The sequence below is a fragment of the Lissotriton helveticus genome, chromosome 2_1, assembly GCF_964261635.1.
Source record: "Lissotriton helveticus chromosome 2_1, aLisHel1.1, whole genome shotgun sequence".
NCBI classification, from domain to species: Eukaryota; Metazoa; Chordata; class Amphibia; order Caudata; family Salamandridae; genus Lissotriton; species Lissotriton helveticus.
This window is the reverse complement of record NC_136059.1, coordinates 1,173,773,716-1,173,794,596: the sequence shown is the minus strand read 5'-3', so window position 1 is coordinate 1,173,794,596 and position 20,881 is coordinate 1,173,773,716. Positions and strand designations below refer to the sequence as shown.

General features: G+C 45.4%; 1 protein-coding gene across 1 annotated transcript in view; it reads right to left on the bottom strand.

The window, feature by feature from the left end:
• The window catches only part of LOC144818524 (serum albumin-like), a 236,275-nt gene that overhangs the window by 43,353 nt on the left and 172,041 nt on the right, over positions 1 to 20,881 (bottom strand). Inside the window, exons 10-11 of the mRNA XM_078676034.1 lie at positions 18,823 to 18,920; positions 13,689 to 13,827 (exon numbers count right to left, since the gene is read on the bottom strand). Coding sequence (XP_078532160.1) covers positions 13,689 to 13,827; positions 18,823 to 18,920 — 237 coding nt within the window. The remainder of the gene's footprint in view (positions 1 to 13,688; positions 13,828 to 18,822; positions 18,921 to 20,881) is intronic.

Below are 20,881 nucleotides of genomic sequence, written 5' to 3'. Positions count from 1 at the left end.
TAGGACATGTGTGGTGTTATAATGTTTGCCATGGAACTGTGTGGAAAGCTTTGCCTTTTTGATGATAAAAAAACAAATAGGTAGGATCTAAGCTTCAGATGTGTGTTTGTAAAAATATGAAAATGTGCAATTAGTGTGTTTTTTATGGGTGTATAAAGCATCTGCAGGTAATTACACTCAATACATGTTGTCCAAATTTACTGCAAAAACTGCAATGGCAAAATTCTCCATATTGAAAACTTGGCTATGGAAAATAGCCTAATTTATTATTTAAAATGCTGATGAGGCTCCTAAGTGCATTTATTATTAGATACACGCCCAGAACAGAGCACCAAACCTGGTGAGACTCCCCCCCATTGCATTTTGAAATAAAAAGATTGTTTGTGTGTCCCATAGGTACCTTAATGTCCAAAGTACCAATACTCTTCACTGATTGGCAACTGTACACGGATGTGCTGTAAAGTTGCCACGAGATGGCATTTTAGTAGACAAATACATTAAAAAGGCAACAATAACATCCTTAAAGTGTGTGTGCAAGCATGTATACAAGGGAACAAGATAACAAGTTTTCCGATAGTTGGAATTACAATCAATGCGGACTACAACACAGTGAAAACAAAGAAGGAAGGTCTCAAGATTGTGGAATGGAACTCCTTGAATAAAGGTGGAAAATATTGGACGCAAGGCTAAGTTAAAGCGCTATGAAGCATATTCACATACACTAGTAAGTGGTACCTAAACTCGTTCTCAAAACGTCCCTGTGTCATGTGGTCCATTGCATTCTCTTCGCCTTCTATTCTTGCCCTGGAATCACAAGCAGCTTTAATAATAAGGCATTTGTTTGTTCTGTTAGGAAGTCTTACATCCACTCTTGTCAGTGCACCTTAAACCTGAAGTGCATGTCTGCAGTGAGTTGCTTGTTTGTGAAGAAGTCTGTGTGAATTATTGGGGACTGATAATTTAGAGTGCTTTTGAGGTCCCACTGCAGTGTTTTGCATTCTAGAGATTGATGTGTGTGCCCTGTTCTGTTTTCCATCACGTGCTGTTGTCCTGACCTTGGCAGCACCTCAACAAGAGATTGTCATATCCATGCTACGGCAAGCATTCCCATTTACACTGATGCAGACTAAACACACAATGGTTTCAAAATCAGGCAGATGTATGCATTAAGGTTTAAGGATGGCAGACCAATGTGAACTCCAGGCGACTACGTAACAATTTTTAAAACATCCCTGTACATACCGAAATATTGCCGTAGCTCCCCCTGCTGAAAATCTTTAATGTAAGCTTGCTTATCACAGAGACATTTCTAGCCAATGTGGCTGCACTGTTTCCACCACGTTAGTACTTAGGAGTTCTATTCCAATGTCTCACCTGTCCCTCGAGATTCCTTCGGAGTGGACAAGGTAAGTAAGAGATATTGGTTTGTGCAGCTCCCCTTGCTGCAAACTCTTGCCAGGGGCTATGCCTTTGTATGTAGGTGCAGTTATAGTGCCTAAACTGTAGTCTCTAGGAGCATTACCCCAGTATACTCCGTAGGACTGGTGCAACATGGGGTTCTGGTGAGATTTTTGAACACTCTTTCCTTCTTTAAATTTAGCGCTAGAACAGCAGAAGTGGACGATTTCACCGCTCATAGCACTTCCCTCCTCGGCTGGAGACATTTCGTGTGACGTCATCTCGACAATTTACGTGACTATACTGTCTTCTTCTGAACGATGACTCCTCTCACCCAGAGAATAGCTTTAGGATTGTCACAGACCCTAATTCAGCCCAAAAACACACTGCCTTGTTTGGAGAGAAACCTTAGATGCACCCTTGTTTCAACTGTTATCCTTTAAAAAAGAAAAACTACAATAAACAAGAAGCTTCAAAAAACAGATAGGGCTCAATGGCTCATGTTAGCATTCACCGCATAGACAGGGTGCCATGATGTTTCCTCCATTGCTTAGCTTGCCTGTGGTATGGATTCGCTTCATGGTAATGATGGCAACCAAACTTGACGCCACCCTTGGGTGTGTAGGCCCACTCCATGGTCTCCAACGAGCCCTGACTGACATTACTGGAGTCATGACGTGGAGAGAAGAACACCTGTCTGTTCAGAGTGGCTCCAGCGATACCACCAGTGAGCTGACACACATGCGGAGGCTCATGGAGGACATGGTGCGGATGGAGGCGGAAAGGATGGCAGCCACCGCTGCACATCAGCGGAATGTAGCTGGGATCTACCCTGCCCTGCAGACCCTCATCATGGCTTTGCTGCCACAAGGCGTGGTGATGATGAATGCTGCTCCCCCCACACCTTCCATATCTCCACCCCTGGTGTGTCAGTGCCTCCCAGTGTGGCAGGCCTATCCATTCCGGCACCTGATGTGTCAGGGGGACACAGTAATGCTTACAAATCTCCTACGGCCCCTGATGTGTCAATGGCACACAGTGCTGCAGCCGGTACAGCAACACCCACAGGTGGGGCAGAGCACTCATCCGGGGACGAAGACGTGGATGTGCCTGTGATCAGAAGGACTCAGTAGCATTCATTTCCACCACCTGACCTGTTTCAGCTTGGTCCCGCACATGGACTCATGACCTTCCACTGACCCCCGATTCAATCAGATGCACTCACCTTGGACAGAGACAATAACGGCCACATCCTGTGTGATGACCAATGACATGGCAACCAGACTGCGGACTGTAACCTCCCTCTTCCGCAGTACTTGTCATCCCCGGATGGACTCTGGCTGGCCCTCCACTGGCCCATATTGTGTAGTGTGCTCGGTATTGCCCTGGACCACTCCAGCTGCAGAACTGCACAGGATGTACAATAAACTTCCAGTGAGGTACTGCTGTGTCATGTATCTCATCATTCATGTATGTATGTGTGGATGAATGTAGGGACAGTTATTTCCCTTGCGTCAATGATGCTCTCATCCTGTGGAAGCCAGTCAGAGGGTGCTACATGGCAATTTGTGTAACGGGTCCCGGGATCACCAAAACAGGGACACACGCATCAGCCACTTCCTTGTCCGGACATGGACTGAACCACTCCCAGAGCCCAAGAGTCATTGTTGCAATCCCTGCGCTGTTCCAGTGTACGGCAGGCCAGAACACTCCACTAACGCTCCAAGGGGGGAGCCTCATTGCTACCCATCCCAGGCGTACTCGCTGGTCGTGTGCAGGTCACTGGTCTAGTTGACAGCATGCCACAGCAACTCACTGAGGGCAGGTTTGCACGCACACCACACCCATCCGGCACTGGAATCACAGGCCATGTGACCCCGCAAATGTAAGGGGCCGACAACATCACATTCCCCTCTGCCGGTGGTGACTGGATGACGGACGCTCCATGGTGCTCACTCATAAAGGGCCCATGATTTGCTGCGCACGCGGAGTATTGCGGCCGGCAGGGGCCTCCCCCCACGTGGCGCTGACTGGGGTTGAACAGGGTTAGTGGCACACGGAGCATTGCGTCCGGCACAGGCACCCTGACTGGGGTTGAACAGGGTTAGTGGCACATGGAGCATTGCGGCCGACATGGGCCTACCACTGCATGGCGCTGACTGGGGTTGAACAGGGTTAGTGGCACATGGAGCATTGCGGCCGGCACAGGAAACCCCGCCACAGGACGGTGACGGGTTAAACAGGGTTAGTGGCACATGGAACTTTGCAGCCGGCCCAGACACCCCACCACGGGAAGGTAACTTTGGGTGCAATGAGTCATTGGCACCTTAAGCTGCTGAGCGTGGGTTCAGCCTGCGATGATGTCCCGTCCCAGTGGTCGAGACAGCTCAGGTTGTGTGTGCCCTGCTGGACCGCAGTGTAGGCCAGAGCCAGCGGGCAGTGCGGGCCTACCGCCACATGGCCTCGCTTCCGGGATCACAGAGTTAGTGGCACCCCTTGGTCTGAGTGAGTGTGCAGCCTGTGATGGTGCCAGGTGTACTGGTATGTCCTAAGCCATGGAGTAATCAAGACCCAGCACCAGACGTGAGACCTGGTGGCCTGCGCAGCATGGCTGCATGGTGTGGAGGGTGCCATGTCCACGGGTCCCAGGCTTGTGGCTTGCAGCAGCACGTTGTGGGACCTCCTGCTTACACACCAGTGGCCGAAGGTGAGCAGTGAGGCCCGGGTGTGCATGGGCTGGCATGCTCCGACGGGCAGCAGGAGGGGCTGGGGTGCCTCTGCCAGGGTGTGCATGGGCGGGCAATGTTGTATTGTGCAAGTGTGTGCACTGTCCCAGTCATGTATCTGGACTCCGTTTCAGATGACGGCTCTGACTCTGATGTGTGACCTGGAGTACTGCTATACATACCGGCAAGTGGTTGGAGACACACCGGTGGCAGCAGGTGAGCAGTGTGGTCTGGGTGCACAGGAGCGGCACTCTTTCTCTCCCCTCTCTCCTTCTTCTCTCTCTCTCTCTCTCTCTCTCTCTCTTCTTCTCTCTCTCTCTCTCTCGCCCCCTATCTTCTTCTTCTCTCTCCTTCGCTCTCTCTCTGTCCTTTGATGTGCGCAGGACACACCTTCTCATGATGTTTTTGTCTTGCAGGCTGTGCACTATGGATTGTCCCGAGTGGAGGCGCCATGTGCCTTCATTTCATTTCAGTGGTCATTTCAATAAAGTTTCATTGGTTGCTTCGAAAGTGAATGTGTGATGCTCATTTCTGTGACGACACATGCATGTCACCATTTGTGATAGTGCGACATCAGGCAAATTATTTTGTACATGTTTAGATGTGGCATGTCTTTGGTCGGGGGTGCCAGGGAGGGGTGGTCCTGGGTGTGGGGTTTTGTGGGTGTTGTGGCTTTCTTGGGTGTCCGTGCTGCATGTTCAGTTATTCCATGGCATCTGTTTTTCTTCAGGTGTGGCTCTGGGCTGTGCTTCCTTTTGTGGTGCAGGCTGTGGTCCGACTTTACACCAGGTCAGAGCAGGTGTTAATTTCCTGCTGCTAACGCACCTTACTGCGGGTTTTGCTTTCTTATCGCGGATCTGGCTGGTCGTTGAGAATGTTGCGGAGTAGTGTTGTTCCGGCTTTTGGCACGGGAACGCCTACGCTGCATCTCATTAGCGATAGTTGCTGTAGTCATCCGTGGCAATGTTTGTTGCGGATGCTAACGCAGGCTATATGGTGCTGTGGGCTGTTTGCACCTGCTTGTGAATGGGGAGGTACATTTATCACGACTTTGGCTGAGCTAATGTGCCGTTAATTCGGCAATAGCTCATTGTGAATATGCCCCTTAGTCGTAAAAGAAACTTTTAAGGGTTGCAGTGTACCAAAGCTATGAGAGTAGGCGTTGATCTTCAACTTAAACCACAGTCAATGCTTTCTCAATTTGTTAACATTTTAGAATAGTAATGCAGTTTATTTATTGAAACAAGCACAGAGAATAATTTATCAGGTCCAATAAAATATCAGGTTTGATGATTCAATTATGTTTGCCCTTTAAGTGGCCCTGATGCAGTTTGGGACATACCCCTTCATTAGAGGGTATATTAATATTTTTTGTCAACTCCTGAGACAGTCTGATATATTAATTGTTTAGGTTGAGCATTCGAGACCTCTTGTAAATACGTCAGTATATACTTATATCTGTATGTATTTTGTGCGCTCTGGAGATCTGCCTTAGGTCTTGTGTGCTTCCGCTTAGGGACTTTTTTTCTGTTCAACTGCCTCTATTTAACTCTCTTGATAGAAAACGAGCAGTGAAGGTCAGTAAAATACCAGAATTGCTTTCTGCTTGTTCAACTGCCTCTATTTAACTGTCTTGATAGAAAACGACCAGCAGAGGAAAGTAAAATACCAGAATCACTTTAGCATTCTCTAGATTCCAGTCCATAGAAATTGTCTTCCACGAGCACCCTTAGACAATAATATTTTTTTCAAATCTTGTATTTTCAGTGACATGACCACCAAACGCCCTGATTTTATATTCAAAACAGAGCTTTGGACTATACTGTTTCCCGCTGAAAGGCAATATTTCTCTCCATGTGTTCCCATACCTGGCGTGTTATGCAGTTTGGTGCTTACTTACCCTCCATGTTAAAGAATAGTTAAATACATATAAGGTCCCAAAGGCAAGACTGATTGCATTGTGGCAGTTTTAGCGTGTCAAATCAATGAATCATATGCACTGGGCCATCATTGAAACTGATTCTGAGATATTTATTGGACCTATGAGCTATTCTCAAAATTTTGTTGCAAAATAAACTAACTTCTTAAACCATAATATTAACAAATTGAGTATGTGTTTGTCATGGTTTAAGTTGACTATTAATATCTACTGGAATCACTTTGGTGCACACAGCGACTCTTCAAGGTTTTCCTTGGGAGTGTTGATTTATTTGTTTCTGTGTTTCCATGCTGGAGGGACACACCCAGTTCTACAACTAGGGGCAGATTTACAAGGACTAGAGCATCCCTGCATATTAGCAGGGATGCGCCAGTAAAGATGTGACACGCAGGAATTCCATTGCGCCACCACGGATGCGTTGCATTTACAATGCAACACCGTGGCGCAAGGATAGTCAGATGCGTGTTGCATCTTCTGGTGTAAGGCAGCACATGACTAGAGTCGTGTCGCAAGCGCGATGCTACTCCAGCAATGCTCAGGGACGCCCTATACTTAAATAATAATAATAAAGAGTTTATAAAGCGCTTAGTTACACTAGCTAGCGTGTCCCCGTGCTGCCGCCAGAGGGAGCTACAGAGAAGTGTCGAAAAGGGCAGGCAGAAGCCCAAGGGCTCTATGTCTGGAAGAGCCATGTCTTCAGTCTTTTCCTAAAGATTTTATCCAATTGTTCAATCCGAAGGTACATGGGAAGTGCGTTCCACTGTTTAGCTGCCAGGTATTGGGAGCCAGTAAGGAGTAGTTCGGGCATTTTTGGATGAGGCTCTCCTAGGAAGCATCAGGACTAGGCGGGCGGCAGCGTTTTGGATGTATTGTAATCTTTGCACGCTCTTTTTACTGGCGCCTATATAGAGTGAATTCCCATAGTCCAAGCGAGAGGTGACAAATGCGTGGACTAGGGTTTTCCTGGCAGTTACCGGGAGCACATCTAGGGCCAGATGTAGGTCGGCCAATACCGGTCGGTAACGGCCGAAATTACTGAATTTCGGCTGTTACCGACCGGTATTGGGCTTTTTAGATGTAGGTGGCATTTTTGTAGGATTCGGTATTTTACAGAATCGGTAATTTATGGATTCGGTAAATTATTGAATTCTTAACATACCGATTCGGTAAATTACCGAATCCAGGATGTAGGGAGCACTCAAGTTAGTGCATTCCTCAGTTAAGGATTCGTTATTTACCACCAACTACAAGTTGGTGGTAAATAATGAAAACCTTTGAAAAAGCATTTTTTTTGCTTTTCCAACAGTGCCATGTTGCAGACATACATGCCCTTAGGGCATGTATGTCTGCAACATGTGCACCCATAGACGATTGAGGGTGCAACATGGTGTCAAAGTGACACCCTGCCACCCTTCAATGTATTCCCCTTTTTACTGAATCGGTATTTACCGATTCGGTAATTGCCATTCATTCCTATGGGCCTGGAGGCCCATAGGAATGAATGGCAATTACCGAATCGGTAAATACCGATTCGGTAAATACCGAATTTTACAGATTCGGTAAAATTTATGGAAAAATTACCTACATACTATATACCTATTCTTAAATACCGAATCTGTATGATTCGGTATTTAAGAATAGGTAAATAGTATTTACCTACATCTGACCCCTAAGGTCTTCCGAAGGCCCTTCATTATGCCAAATCACTTTCCCACCACCGTCCTGGTGTGTTGATCGAAGGAGAGAGTAGAGTCTAACCACATCTCCAGGTTTTTAACCTCCTCCTTAGGGGTGGGGGTGGTGCTCAAAGTCTGCAGCTACCAACTAGGTGACCATATCGAGGGGGCCTTGCCCACAGTTAGGACCTCGGTCTTGCCGCCATTTAGCTTTAAGCAGTTTTTAGCCATCCAGACTGCAAGCTCTTGTAGGCATGCGGAAAAGTTAGCGGCAGCTTCTTCTTGAGATTGGGACAAAGATACGACAAGCTGCGTGTCATCCGCATATGACACAACACTGATGTCGTATTTTTCAATGATACTAGACAGAGGGGCCATATACAGATTAAAAAGCGTAGGGCTAAGTATAGATCCCTGTGGTACCCCCTGCCCTAACCTGATATTCTTGGAGTAGTACTGCCCTTGGGATACTTGAAAGCTCATGTCCTGTAGGAAGGAGCTTAGCCATTTCAGAGCCAGGTTGGTCAATCCACTCTCCTTTAGGCGCTGAAGGAGTATGGGATGGACCACGGTAACGAATGCCGCACTAAAGTCCAACAGAATCAGTGCCACCGTCTGTCCAGCATTGACCAGACGGTGCATGGTTTCAGTGGACAGAAGCAGCGCCGACTCTGTGGAGTATGTAGCCCGGAAACTCGATTGCGTGGGGTGGAGTAGGCTGGCCTGATTCATGTGATCAGTTAACTGAACATTGACCACCTTCTCCACGATCTTGGCAAAGAAAGGTAGGAGAGATATTGGTCGAAGATTCTCCAACTGGCTGCCGCTAACCCCGGGTTTCTTTTTAATGGGGACAACCACTGCCTCTTTCCACCTTTGGGGGACTACTCCCACCTCAAAAGAGAGTCTGATGAGGTGCCTAATGTAAGGACCCAGAATGTCCATACTCTCCCTCATATTTCTCGGTTTAATAGGATCTCTCGGGGAGCCAGACTTGATTTTCAAAGCTATGAATTGAAGCAAGTAGTAAATATAAATCTTAATAGTATTTTGGCCTGAAATATTTAAATCTATAATCAGATTTGTGCAGTCTATATATAGCTTTATGACGATTATGATACATTATGACCCCCATCCAATTTCTTTGGCAAAATGAGACTTGTACTTCAACTGAATCATTTTATATCTTTTTTACACCTCTGTACACAGTTCAACCTCACATCTATAGACTGCTTTCCTGAAAGACTTTTATTGCTCAGGCTTCAAAAACGAACACACAATGGCCAAAAACGACAAAAGAGTTGATCTGTGTGCAATGTCTGCACAATTATTAGTAAAGCAATTCTAAAAACCTTAGTCCTTTGAAAGACAGTTTAAGACGCGGCTTAACAACAGAGCTGCCAACATTGGCACTGTGGACCAGGTTCCAGTCATAGTCTCTGTTCAACATCCTGTGATTCTGGGAAAATCACTAAATCTCCCCATGGCCAGAAAAGGAAAATGTTTAACATAACCTGGTGCTCATAAAAGGTGCTCTAATGCCCTTGGGTCTCATTTGGAAGAGGGGTTCCTGACACACTCATAGGGCCTTATTTATGAGGGCGTGCGTCACTTTTACACCGCTGGTGCGTCACTTTTTGTGGCGCACCAGCGGAGTAAAAAATGTGCCTTGTTGCACCATATTTACAAAAAGACCCATCTTGGTAGATGTGTCACTTTGTAAACCCCTTCGCCACATTATACCTGCGCCAGGTATAATGTATGCAAGGGGAGCGTTTTGACGCAAGAAAGAGTCATAGAAGTGACGCAGTGAAATCTATAAGATTTCACTACGCCATTTCTTGGACGCTAATGCGTCAAAATCTTACGCCTGCCTCATGGCAGGTGTAAGACTGACGCAGGCACTAACAACATGGGACTTGCCCATGTGAAAGTACACATTGCTGGAGTTGCGTCACTTTTGTGACACACTCCAGTAATGCGTCACATTCGCGCCTACAGATGCGTCAGAAATACTGACGTATCTGTAACTCCTTGCGACATGATGCGTCATACTGTAAATATGACGCAACGTTAGTGTCGCAGGGAGAGCGCAGTGAAAAGTGACGTACCGTTGTTTTCACGCAGCGGTGCGTCACTTTACATAAATGAGGCTGATAGTGTCCAATGTCCAGTAAAAATCTATTTAAATTTATTAGGCTGGACTAAAAGGTGATGGGAAGGCTGGGTGGTGTGGAGATGAGCTCTGTGCCCTACACCTGTCCTCGCCATTTGTGGTGTGAACATATAGAAACAACGAGAGAGTTGTGGACACAGAAACAACATCACTGTGAGGTAAATGTTAGGGTGGAGGTTGTGGGAATATTTTACAAATTGGTTGAGGATCACCCTCCAATGAGTGCTAGTGGCCATTTTGAAAATAACTGCTGTGTCCACTGTTCTTCCCTTCAGAACAAGCTAAGAATGTTAAAAAGAGATTGTACTCCATGAAGCTGAAGATTTGTGAGATTTAGATCCACTCCCTTACTTGAATCAATATGTCCACGACATTTGTTAGATCAGTGAGAGAATATATCTCCTTCTAGTCCAAAAGTTGTTTTCGTGGTGCTACTTTTGGGAAGACTATTTACTGGAGCCGCTATTTTCAAGAAGCTGTAAACTGAGAGAATGGAAAGTTTCAGTAGATGTTTCTGACTACAGAACATTGCACAAGGGGTACATAGGTAGGTAGAACCATTTTAAAAGATCTGTTGTAAAATGGGGTTACGATAAGTCAGTGCCGACATCTAAAGCAAGCTGGGTCAAATTAAAAGGATAACGGTTGGACCAGCATTAAATCATCACATGAGAAAGCCTTGCTTTTATTCAAATATGTTCCACCATAGGTCAAAAATCAGTGTTGACTTTCTACATATTCATCTTCGTCTTTGACTCATCAGGAGCAGCACCTATATGCCAGGCAGCGGGTTCCAATACTCCCATTGGCCTTCCTGACTTTTTTTAACTGAGGGTTCAACGGGGCTCATTTACGAGAAGTGTTGCATCGCTGCATGAAAGCAGCGATGCGCCACTTCTCAGTGCGCCCTCCTTGCGACACCAATGATGCGTCATATTTACAATATGACGCATCATGTCGCAAGGAAGGACAGATATGTCAGTATAACTGACGTATCTGTCAGCGCAAAAAGTGGTGCATTGCTGGAGTTGTGTCGGAAGCCTGACGCAACTCCAGCAATGTTCCTTTCACATGGGGCAGGCGTAAGGTTTTGATGCATTGGCATCCTAGAAGTGGCGCAGCGAAATGTCATAGATTTCGCTGGGCCACTCCTACAAGATTTTTTTGCGGAGAATGCCCTCCCTGCATACATAATACCTGGCGCAGGCGGAGCTGCTCAACGCTCCAGTTCGCGCTACGTTTTTGATGCTCGGCAATGCAACATGTGTTCTTGTGCTCTAAATCGCGAGCGAACGGCACTAGTGAACAAAATCTGCTTGAGGTTGCATCCATATGCTGCTGAGGCCACTAGCACTCTCTCGCGCCTACTGTCTTCACAAAAAAGGCACTGGATGTTGCAAGCGTGGCCTAAAGCAGCACTTACAGCCAGCAAGTCTTGCAAGCACTCTCTGGCAGTTGACAAGTCTTGTTGGCACCCGCCGGCATCAGGCAAATCTTGTTGGCACTCGCAGGCAGCTGGCCTGTAGTATTTATTGGGAACTCTGCATTCTCCGTAAATCGTGGAGTTCCCAAATTCCTCAAGCGGGGCAGAAATTTACACCCAGGCCTACCCTTATGTCCTTGATGTGGAGCATTGGGCTGCACAGCAGCAGTTCGAGGGAACAATGTGGAGGTCCTCTGTGATGGGTTGAATCGTGCTGCGTTGGTTCCAATGAGTAGCTGTTAGGGTTGAAATACCAGGTCAATGTTGAGTTGTGTCATGCTGTGTGTGTTCTGATGAGGAGCTGCAAGTGCCACAGTGCAAGGTCCATGTCGAGGTGTGTTCACGTTGTGCATGTTCCAAGGATGAGTCATGTTCCAAAGAGGACCTGTGAATGGTGTTCCGGGTTCTGTCATGGTGTGCCACTTCTGGTGAGGGACCACAGCTGTGGTTGCAGAGCACCTTTATACCCACTTCCAAGGGTCCAGGACTGGGGAGGCAGCACTTGTGGGGGGTTGGGCAGTAGGACTCAAAGAGGGCATAGTCCAGTTGCAGAGTTCAAGATGGTTGTAGCCTTTTCTGTCACTCAGGCTCTGATCAGCAGCCACCCAACTAGCCCTGGGAGTCACTCTGTGGTCTAGGGCTAAAAGAGTGCATGTCCACTCCCTCTTACTCAGGGAACAGGGATGTAGGAAACCGAGCAGTAGGGCAGCAGAGCTGTCATTTTAGCACTCCTTCTGAGTCTTCCACAGCTTCAGAAGTGATCTGAATAGTGTCTGAGGGTCCCAATTTTACACCTGCTGCCCACTTTGCAGTGGACGAAGCTTCTGGAGTTTACCCCTACAGAGATGTAAGGAATTCCCTGCCTCCTTGCCTTGATATATGTCTGGGGGCACAATACGTTAGTGTGAAGTCCTTTGTGTGTGTGTGTGTGTGTGTGTGTGAGCTGAGCCAGTGCCTTTGAAATGCAAGTGTGGTAGATGACAGCTCTGCCACCCCATCAAACCTATGATTACCCATCCTGCCAACACCCAATTGTGATTCTGTCTGGAAGGAATGCACAAAGGTCAACTGCCATCTACACCTAGTCATGTGACCGAGTAAAAGGCTGCAGTCACCAAATAGTTAGAATAAGAGAATGAATGTCAACTTTCTAAAAGTGGCATTTTCAGAACTGTAACTTAAAATTTTACTTTACCATTAAAGAGGATTTTACATTTCAATTCCTCAGATACAAAATATGACTTTCTGACCGGCTTCCAATCATAAGTTAGCACATATTAAATGTAATAAGGTAACTCACTGTTATCCTATCGGAGAAGTAGACCTCACAATAGTGAAAAGGCAAGCAAAACTTAAAAGTACATGCCCAGCTTTTTCATTACAATGCACGCTGCCCAAGGGCTGTTTAAGGCCTACCTCAGGGTTGACATATGTAATAAAAAGGCACTTTTAGATTTGATGGGGGTCATTTTGCTGAGTCGAACTGTCAGTTTAAAACTGCAAACAGGCTACAATAGCAGGCCTGAGGCATGTGTTAAGGGGCTAACTGAGTGGGTGGAACAATAAGTGACGCAGGCCTGCTAGTATTATTACATTTACCAGCCCTGGGTATGTGGTATACCACTTTACTATGGACTTTTAAGTAAATTTAGTATGCAAATCAGGTGTAGTCAATGTTACCATGTTTTAGGGAGTAGGCACAAGCTCGTCAGCACTGACTAGCAGTGGTAAAGTGCACAAAGTCATAAGGCCAACAAAAACTAGCTCAGCAAAAATAGGAAGGGTGAAGGCAAAATGTTTGCGGGGAAGACCACCCTAAGGCTGAAAGGTTTAGCAAAGTGCTTGGTCATGCTAGAAACAGCACTATGAAACCTTAGACATGAAAGCAACACTTTTAACAGTGGAGTAATATTGGGATGTAACCCAGAGGTCAAGAAGTGCACACCATGTGGCAACATCGCTGGTAATTTCTACTTGAGGACATTTTGATAAACCTTGCACTAAGATGGCCTATTCAATGTGTCTTTCATTCAATAGCAAATATTTTAGGAGATTCTGTCAACAATTATAGATGGTGGATAATCTGTAACTAGTATTTTACATTAAAAGGAAATCTCAGTTACCCTTTGGAAAGAACTGAATTCCTGCTGATACGAAAAGCCTTTGGGGTGATTCTAGTGCAAACCAGCATAAAGACAGAGGGAACGTTTGAGTGCAGTTTACCATAACTTGAAAGATACAGCAGATTTAAGAAGAACAAGTGACTAGTTTCAATAATATTTATACTTACTCCGCCATCAGAGCAGGACATCTGTTTTTCTTGAGGTACTTTACAGCACTTTTGTCCTACAGATGCCATTCCAGTTGTAATTTTAATAAGCGACTCAACTGTTACTTGGGGCATCTTTTTTGTATATTTCATCAACATCCTGAAATTAGAAGAATTCAGAAGTAATATATCTTCTGTATTAAAATGGTGAACTTGACTGAACACATATAGACTCAATAATGACCCCACAAAAGGTGAACATCGAAACACTATCAGCAACAGAACTCCAAACACCAAGGGGTGGAATCCCGTGCATTTTTCTGTGAAATATATTGCTTCTGCTGTTATTGAGCAATAAGTTGACTTTCCAAATCACACTCTATCTGGACAGAAATGCTGTGGCTAACTTCATAGAATTAAAGTGCCTCCTCATGGATATGGAGTTTTCTTACCAATTACCTTTTAGTTTTCATCAATAATTATTCATTATTTATTTATTTCATATTCTAGATGGCCAGAAATGAAGCTTGTCTCAGACATCAGTTCTACAGCAGTTTTAAAGTTTTGGGTGGAAGTTTTGAAATGAGAGGGACTACCTAATACTCTTTTGACTGATAACGGGGTACTAGTTTGTTCTAAATAAATGAAGGAATTTATGAAATGCAATGGAATTGCACACAAATTGTGTGTCCTATATCAAAGGTTTAATAAAACGTTTAAAGGAGGTATTAAACTGGCAAGATCTACGGTTGTGTTGGAAGCAAGAGGTCTTAAGATGGTTAGAAGCGTATTGTCTAACTCCTCACCAGTCCACAACAATGACTCAGTTTGAGCTGTTAAAAGGAATCAAACCCAATTCTAGGCTAGTACCTCGGTGGATGAAGTGGCACACAGGTTGGGTGAAGGTTGATGCTAGTCAACAGTGGAGGAAAAAGGAGTTGGAATTGCAAGCAGCTTGTTGAACAGATTTGATCAATTGCATAGGTCCAAGTTGATAATTTCAAAGTAGGCGAGTGGGTTAAAGTTAAAGCCCCTACTGGCAACAAGAAATTCGACCAATTTAATGAACCAATGAAAACCGCAAATCTCTTTCAGAATACTGTCAAGACACAAGATGGTAGAATGAACATGGGGAGAGTACTGAGACATTCCTGGCCTAGTCAAATTAATGATAACAAAAGGAAAAGCGAAGCGGTAATACCAGAAGGTGAGCATATGGCTGAGAAACATGAAATGCACAATAGTGCAAGTACTAATATCGGTATCAGATCAAGTGGACATCTGATGCGTCTCACCCCCCACTGCCAAATACTCCAGTGCATACCAAAGACAAGGTCCTCAGAGACTAAAAAAGCACTGATCAGTCCAAGAGATATGTGTCATAAGCATCCGACTCACCAGGAGTAATCTTATTACTTGGCAGTTCATGACTTTCATGTCCACTTGAATCATTTCATTGGCCATTCTAGATTCTTATCAGGGGTGGGCGCTGCAGAATATGTAGGCAAAACCATATCAAATTATAACCCATTAATGTGACACATTTTGCGGGGAAAAGGCACAACACTGAATTCCACATGAAGGCTTCAGCACAATGCTCTAGAAGACCCAGCGTTCTGTGCATCAATCAGGGAGTTTATAGAACATTGATATGAAGAAAATGAGGGCTCAACCAATTCACACTCCACTATATGGGAGGCTTTAATAGTAACACTTTAGCAACATTGTATACAAACAACTGTAGGGATCAGGAAGCTAATTATCAATCAGCTAGATGCTCTTGACAGACTGCTCCATGACCTTGAGAACAGGATGGTAGACGATTCAAAACATCTTACTGCCTTGAAGGAAGATAAAGAGCATGCTTCCCTATTCAAGCATTATAACTGCTTTGTCTACGCAGCATATTTAGCTCACCTGCACACAGAAGGTGATAAATCCGGCACACTTCTAGTTTAGTTAGTTAAACCAGACAAAACAAGGGTCCACCGTAACAAAAATAGTGGACATAGAGAGTCTCTACAGCAGTCTCAAGAAACAATTAACAAAGAGTTTGTAGACTGCTACAAATGGCTATAGGCTAGTAGTAATGATAGACCAGACTCTAATATAGATTACTGTCCTGAATATATCTCATTGCCTAAATTAGTGCGCTAGGTGAGAACAGAACTTGGATGACCAATTTCCTTACAGAAGGTGAAATATACAATATCTCTGCTGGCGAAAGGTAAGGTTTCTGGGGCAAACAGCCTACCTATTGAGTTTTACACATCTTTCAGAGATCAACTAGCACCTAAGATGGTCAAGCTCTATAATGAAGCATTAGAACATGTGATGCGCCTCCCCATGATTTGGGAGGCACTTGTAGCATCCGCCCTGAAGCCAGGAAAACCCCAAGAGGAGTCGTCAGCATACCGCCCCCTCTCAATATTGAATGAGGCCTATACGATATTCGTGAAAAATCTTGCTAACCGACTACTGCCTCACATTGCCTCCCTTAGCTGGAGATTCCTTGACAAGGTACTGCACCGCTTCAGCCTGGGAGAAACCTTCATAAATGGATTAAAGTCCTGTGCAACCTCTTGACAAGATGAGTACGCACTGGTCAAGTGATCTTGGGGTAATATCTAGTATGCTGGGGAACAGGCAAGGAGGCCCTATCTCCACCCTCCTATTTGCTCTAGTAATCATGCCCTTTGCCGCATGACTTTGCTCAATTGGCATAGCATGGGGAATTCCAAATAGAACGGCATACAAAATAGTTTCACTTTATGCTGATGATCTCGTGTTATATTTGCGAGAAGCAGAGACCAACATCTATGAGGTCATTAGGGAACTTGAAGCCTTTGGCGACTTATTAGGTCTGAATGTGACCTCGACAAAACTAATAATTTCCCATTGAAACCCAGAGCCCCATCAACATGGGATAACTCCATAGCCAGTCTTCCTAAATCAGAAGCCTCCACTTTAGATATTTAGGGGTACAGGTTTATCACACCGATGCTGACATATTAGAGAGGAATATAGGAAAGGCAGTAAGATCACTCCATTTACAGGTCCCCTTTTGATTTTCTCTATCTCTCACAGGAGCAAACTGAATAGCTTTGAATAAAATGGTAGTGTTAAATCAGCTGCTCTATTATTACACATTTACTGATGCAACATTTTAAAAGATTAGACAGTTTATTATTGTATCTGATTTAAAATGGAAGCTGCCTTAGAGTGATTTAGCTACTTTAAAATGACTGACAGACCAGGGCGGCCGAGGAGTACTTGATTTTTAGCTAAATAACTTGTGCCTTTTCAGTTGGTTGGCTCATTTATATCCGGGCATGGTTGGGAATGCTTTAAAGTCAGTAAAAATTGACCACCTTGCTGAATTGGTCCTGCATCTGCCTGGGCCACAGAATACCTCACTCTGCCTCATAAGAGTAATGCCATATTGTCAATGGAGTATCATGCAGTGTGTGACAAACGCTCAGCCCTATGCTTATTTGCTCAGCTGTCAAAGAGCGAAAGCATAGTAGTAGCTCAACGGAAGCAAGCAGAACGTACCATAGCAGGAGACCTGTTAGGGAATGGAACCCTGATCCCCTTTGAAGCAAAACTAGTGGGATCAGATCTTCCATCTGTTGGGTTTCTGATCCACAGGGTGGTATTGGCTCTGATGTATACTTACTGGCACATCATTGATGCAGAATCTCACCTACCTGGCTACATACAAACTGTTTTAACATGGAGATGGGCCGTAAGCTTTTCACATAGCTGCACAGACCATTACTGACTTTTTTTACTCTCCTGTTAACGAAACTGAACTTCTCTGGGAGAAAGATTTAGAGCATCCTTTTAGTGTCAGAAATTTAGATAAGTTCCTTACATTCCCTTAGAAAGTCTCTTGCAATGTCAGGCTTCAAAAAATGTAATATTACCAATCACACAGAGGTCATGTGTCCCCGCACATGATCAACGAAATACAACAATGAAACATCTCGGTGTTCCCATTGTCATGAGAAGAATGCTGATTTTTTATCACATAATGTGGGGGTGTCTCATTGTGGCCCAGTTCCGGCACTGATTCAAATGTTTTCCAAAGACTGTATCAGGAAGGTAGACATACAATACTCCAGAAGCCTGACTTATTGGCCTTGTAACTCGCACCCACTAAGGAAAGGCGGGAACTAAATTTGCTGATTTGTTATTGATACCAGCGAAGCCGCCCATCATTATGAACTGGAACTCCCCTACAGGGTGGCATATCAAACAGTGGGTAGCAGCCATCAAATTACATCATGTGAAAGTGATGCATTGTACAAGGAGGGGGTCACTGTAAATTTTGAATTTCCAGGGATTGGTACAAATTATATGCATCAATAGCTGAGACCAGAAACAATGACGAAATGCCCAAATTAAAGCAGAGACACACAGCCCCAATTATGCGTATCCCCCACAGCTTAACAGCAATACCTGAAGTAAATTTAAATTCAAATCAAATTCTATTTTTTAATTTATTTAGATCTAGATCTCTTTTGAGATCAACTATTTAAATAAAATATATTGATTCAGATTTTTTAATGAAAACCTTATACAACATGTTTAAAAAAATCTACTTTAAAACATGAATAAAACAGATTTCATGAATTTATACAAATTATAGCAAATAAATTCATTCAGTGGAGGTTTCAAAAAAGCGATCAAGTCAGTAGGAAAGTAAAGGCTATATCTAATAACAATAGGTTTCATAAAACAGTTTCTAGCCTCTACTACCTCCTTATTCGAACATAGATATAAAATATGTAGTAAATCCTGGATTCCATTATTGCATTTACCAGAAGTAATTTTATAGGAAATACCAATAAAAACAGATTAAAAAAATTTGGTGTAAATTAATTCGCCAGTTTTTGCTATAGTGGAGAGCATTTTGCCATGGAGATTAACATTAGCAATGCAAGATTTCTAATACATCCCTTTATTGCCTTCACCTTCACAGACCAAGCTGACGACAACTTGTAATGCTAGTGTGGTTGACCGCTATTTGATGGAAATCTTTGGGCAGGTTAGTCAAATATAGATTGGACGAATCAAAGAACAGTGCAATTCTTCATGACATAAAAATCTGTGAATTGAAGTATGTCAGTATTTATTAAAAAAAACTCACTTGTTCTCAAATAAACAGGGTCCCAGATTTTCGAAGGCATCACAAGTCTTTTTCATTAACTTTACGCTTGACTCAATTTCCTTTTTCAGTTCGTCTTCCTAAAAACAAATAAAAATAGTCACTACATGAACCCATATTGGATCAAGAATGAAGAATTGAGACGTTAAGATTTTTTTTCTTTAACTTATTGGCATTTAATAACAAGCATTTACAATGCAATGGCCACGGCATTCTTAAAGTTAGAGCTATTGGCATTGCTCATGACATTATTTTTATTTATGTTTTTTTTTTTAAACATAAATAAATGGCATTGTCATTTACAATGCCAATAGCAGGGCAGGAGAGCAAGCACAAGCAACGAGGGGGCAGGACAGCAAGCACAAGCAACGAGGGGGGGAACAGCAAGCACGAGCAATGAGGGCGGGCAGGACAGCAAGCACAAGCAATGAGGGGCTGCTGGGGAGCAAGAACAAGCAACGAGGGGGCAGGACAGCAAGCACAAGCAACGAGGGGGCAGGACAGCAAGCACAAGCAACGAGGGGGGGCAGGACAGCAAGCACGAGCAATGGGGGGGCAGGGGAGCAAGCACAAGCCACGAGGGGGGGCAGGACAGCAAGCACAAGCAACGAGGGGGGCAGGAGAGCAAGCACGAGCAACGAGGGGGCAGGGGAGCAAGCACAAGCAATGAGGGGGTAGGACAGGAAGCACAAGCAACGAGGGGGGCAGGACAGCAAGCACGAGCATCGAGGGGGGCAGGACAGCAATCATGGGCAACGAGGGGGGCAGGACAGCAAGCACAAGCAACAAGGGGGGGCAGGACAGCAAGCACAAGCAACGAGGGGCGCAGGACAGCAAGCACAAGCAACGAGGGGGGGCAGGACAGCAAGCACAAGCAACGAGGGAGGCAGGAGAGCAAGCACAAGCAACGAGGAGGCAAGACAGCAAGAACAAGCAACGAGGGGGGGAGGAGAGCAAGCACGAGCAACGAAGGAGGGGCAGGACTGCAAGCACGAGCAACGAGGGGGGCAGGACAGCAAGCACGAGCAACGAGGGGGGCAGGACAGCAAGCACGAGCAATGAGGGGGGGCAGGACAGCAAGCACAAGCAATGAGGGGCTGCTGGGGAGCAAGAACAAGCAACGAGGGGGCAGGACAGCAAGCACAAGCAACGAGGGGGCAGGACAGCAAGCACAAGCAACGAGGGGGGGCAGGACAGCAAGCACGAGCAATGGGGGGGCAGGAGAGCAAGCACGAGCAACGAGGGGGTAGGGGAGCAAGCACAAGCAATGAGGGGGTAGGACAGGAAGCACAAGCAACGAGGGGGGCAGGACAGCAAGCACGAGCAACGAGGGGGGCAGGACAGCAATCATGAGCAACGAGGGGGGCAGGACAGCAAGCACAAGCAACAAGGGGGGGCAGGACAGCAAGCAACGAGGGGCGCAGGACAGCAAGCACAAGCAACGAGGGGGGGCAGGACAGCAAGCACAAGCAACGAGGGAGGCAGGAGAGCAAGCACAAGCAACGAGGAGGCAAGACAGCAAGCACAAGCAACAAGGGGGGAGGAGAGCAAGCACGATCAACGAAGGAGGGGCAGGACTGCAAGCACGAGCAACGAGGGGGGCAGGACAGCAAGCACGAGCAACGAGGGGGGGCAGGACAGCAAGCACGAGCAATGAGGGGGGGCAGGACAGCAAGCACGAGTCTTCTCTGCCTGCAGTCGCGATCCCTGAAGGGAACTCAGGGCCCACCAATGCACTCTGCAGACCTGTCAACCTTTTGACTTAAAAATACGGGTAGTGTCAGACATTCAAGAGGGTAAACCCATTACGGTGAATGGGGAATGAGTACTATGAGGGGATGGGGGGTGGGTGATATTGGTTATAAAATCAGGTGACGCCATTAAAGTCTATGGAGCCATTTTCAGGCAGGTGAATAGCAGTAGAAAGAGGGTAACACCCACCAAATGAGGGTGAGTTGACACATGTGACGCAATGGTGCAAAGGGCACGGGTGCATATATATCCGAAGGAGTGGTCTAAATCTGTCGAGATCCATAGTTTT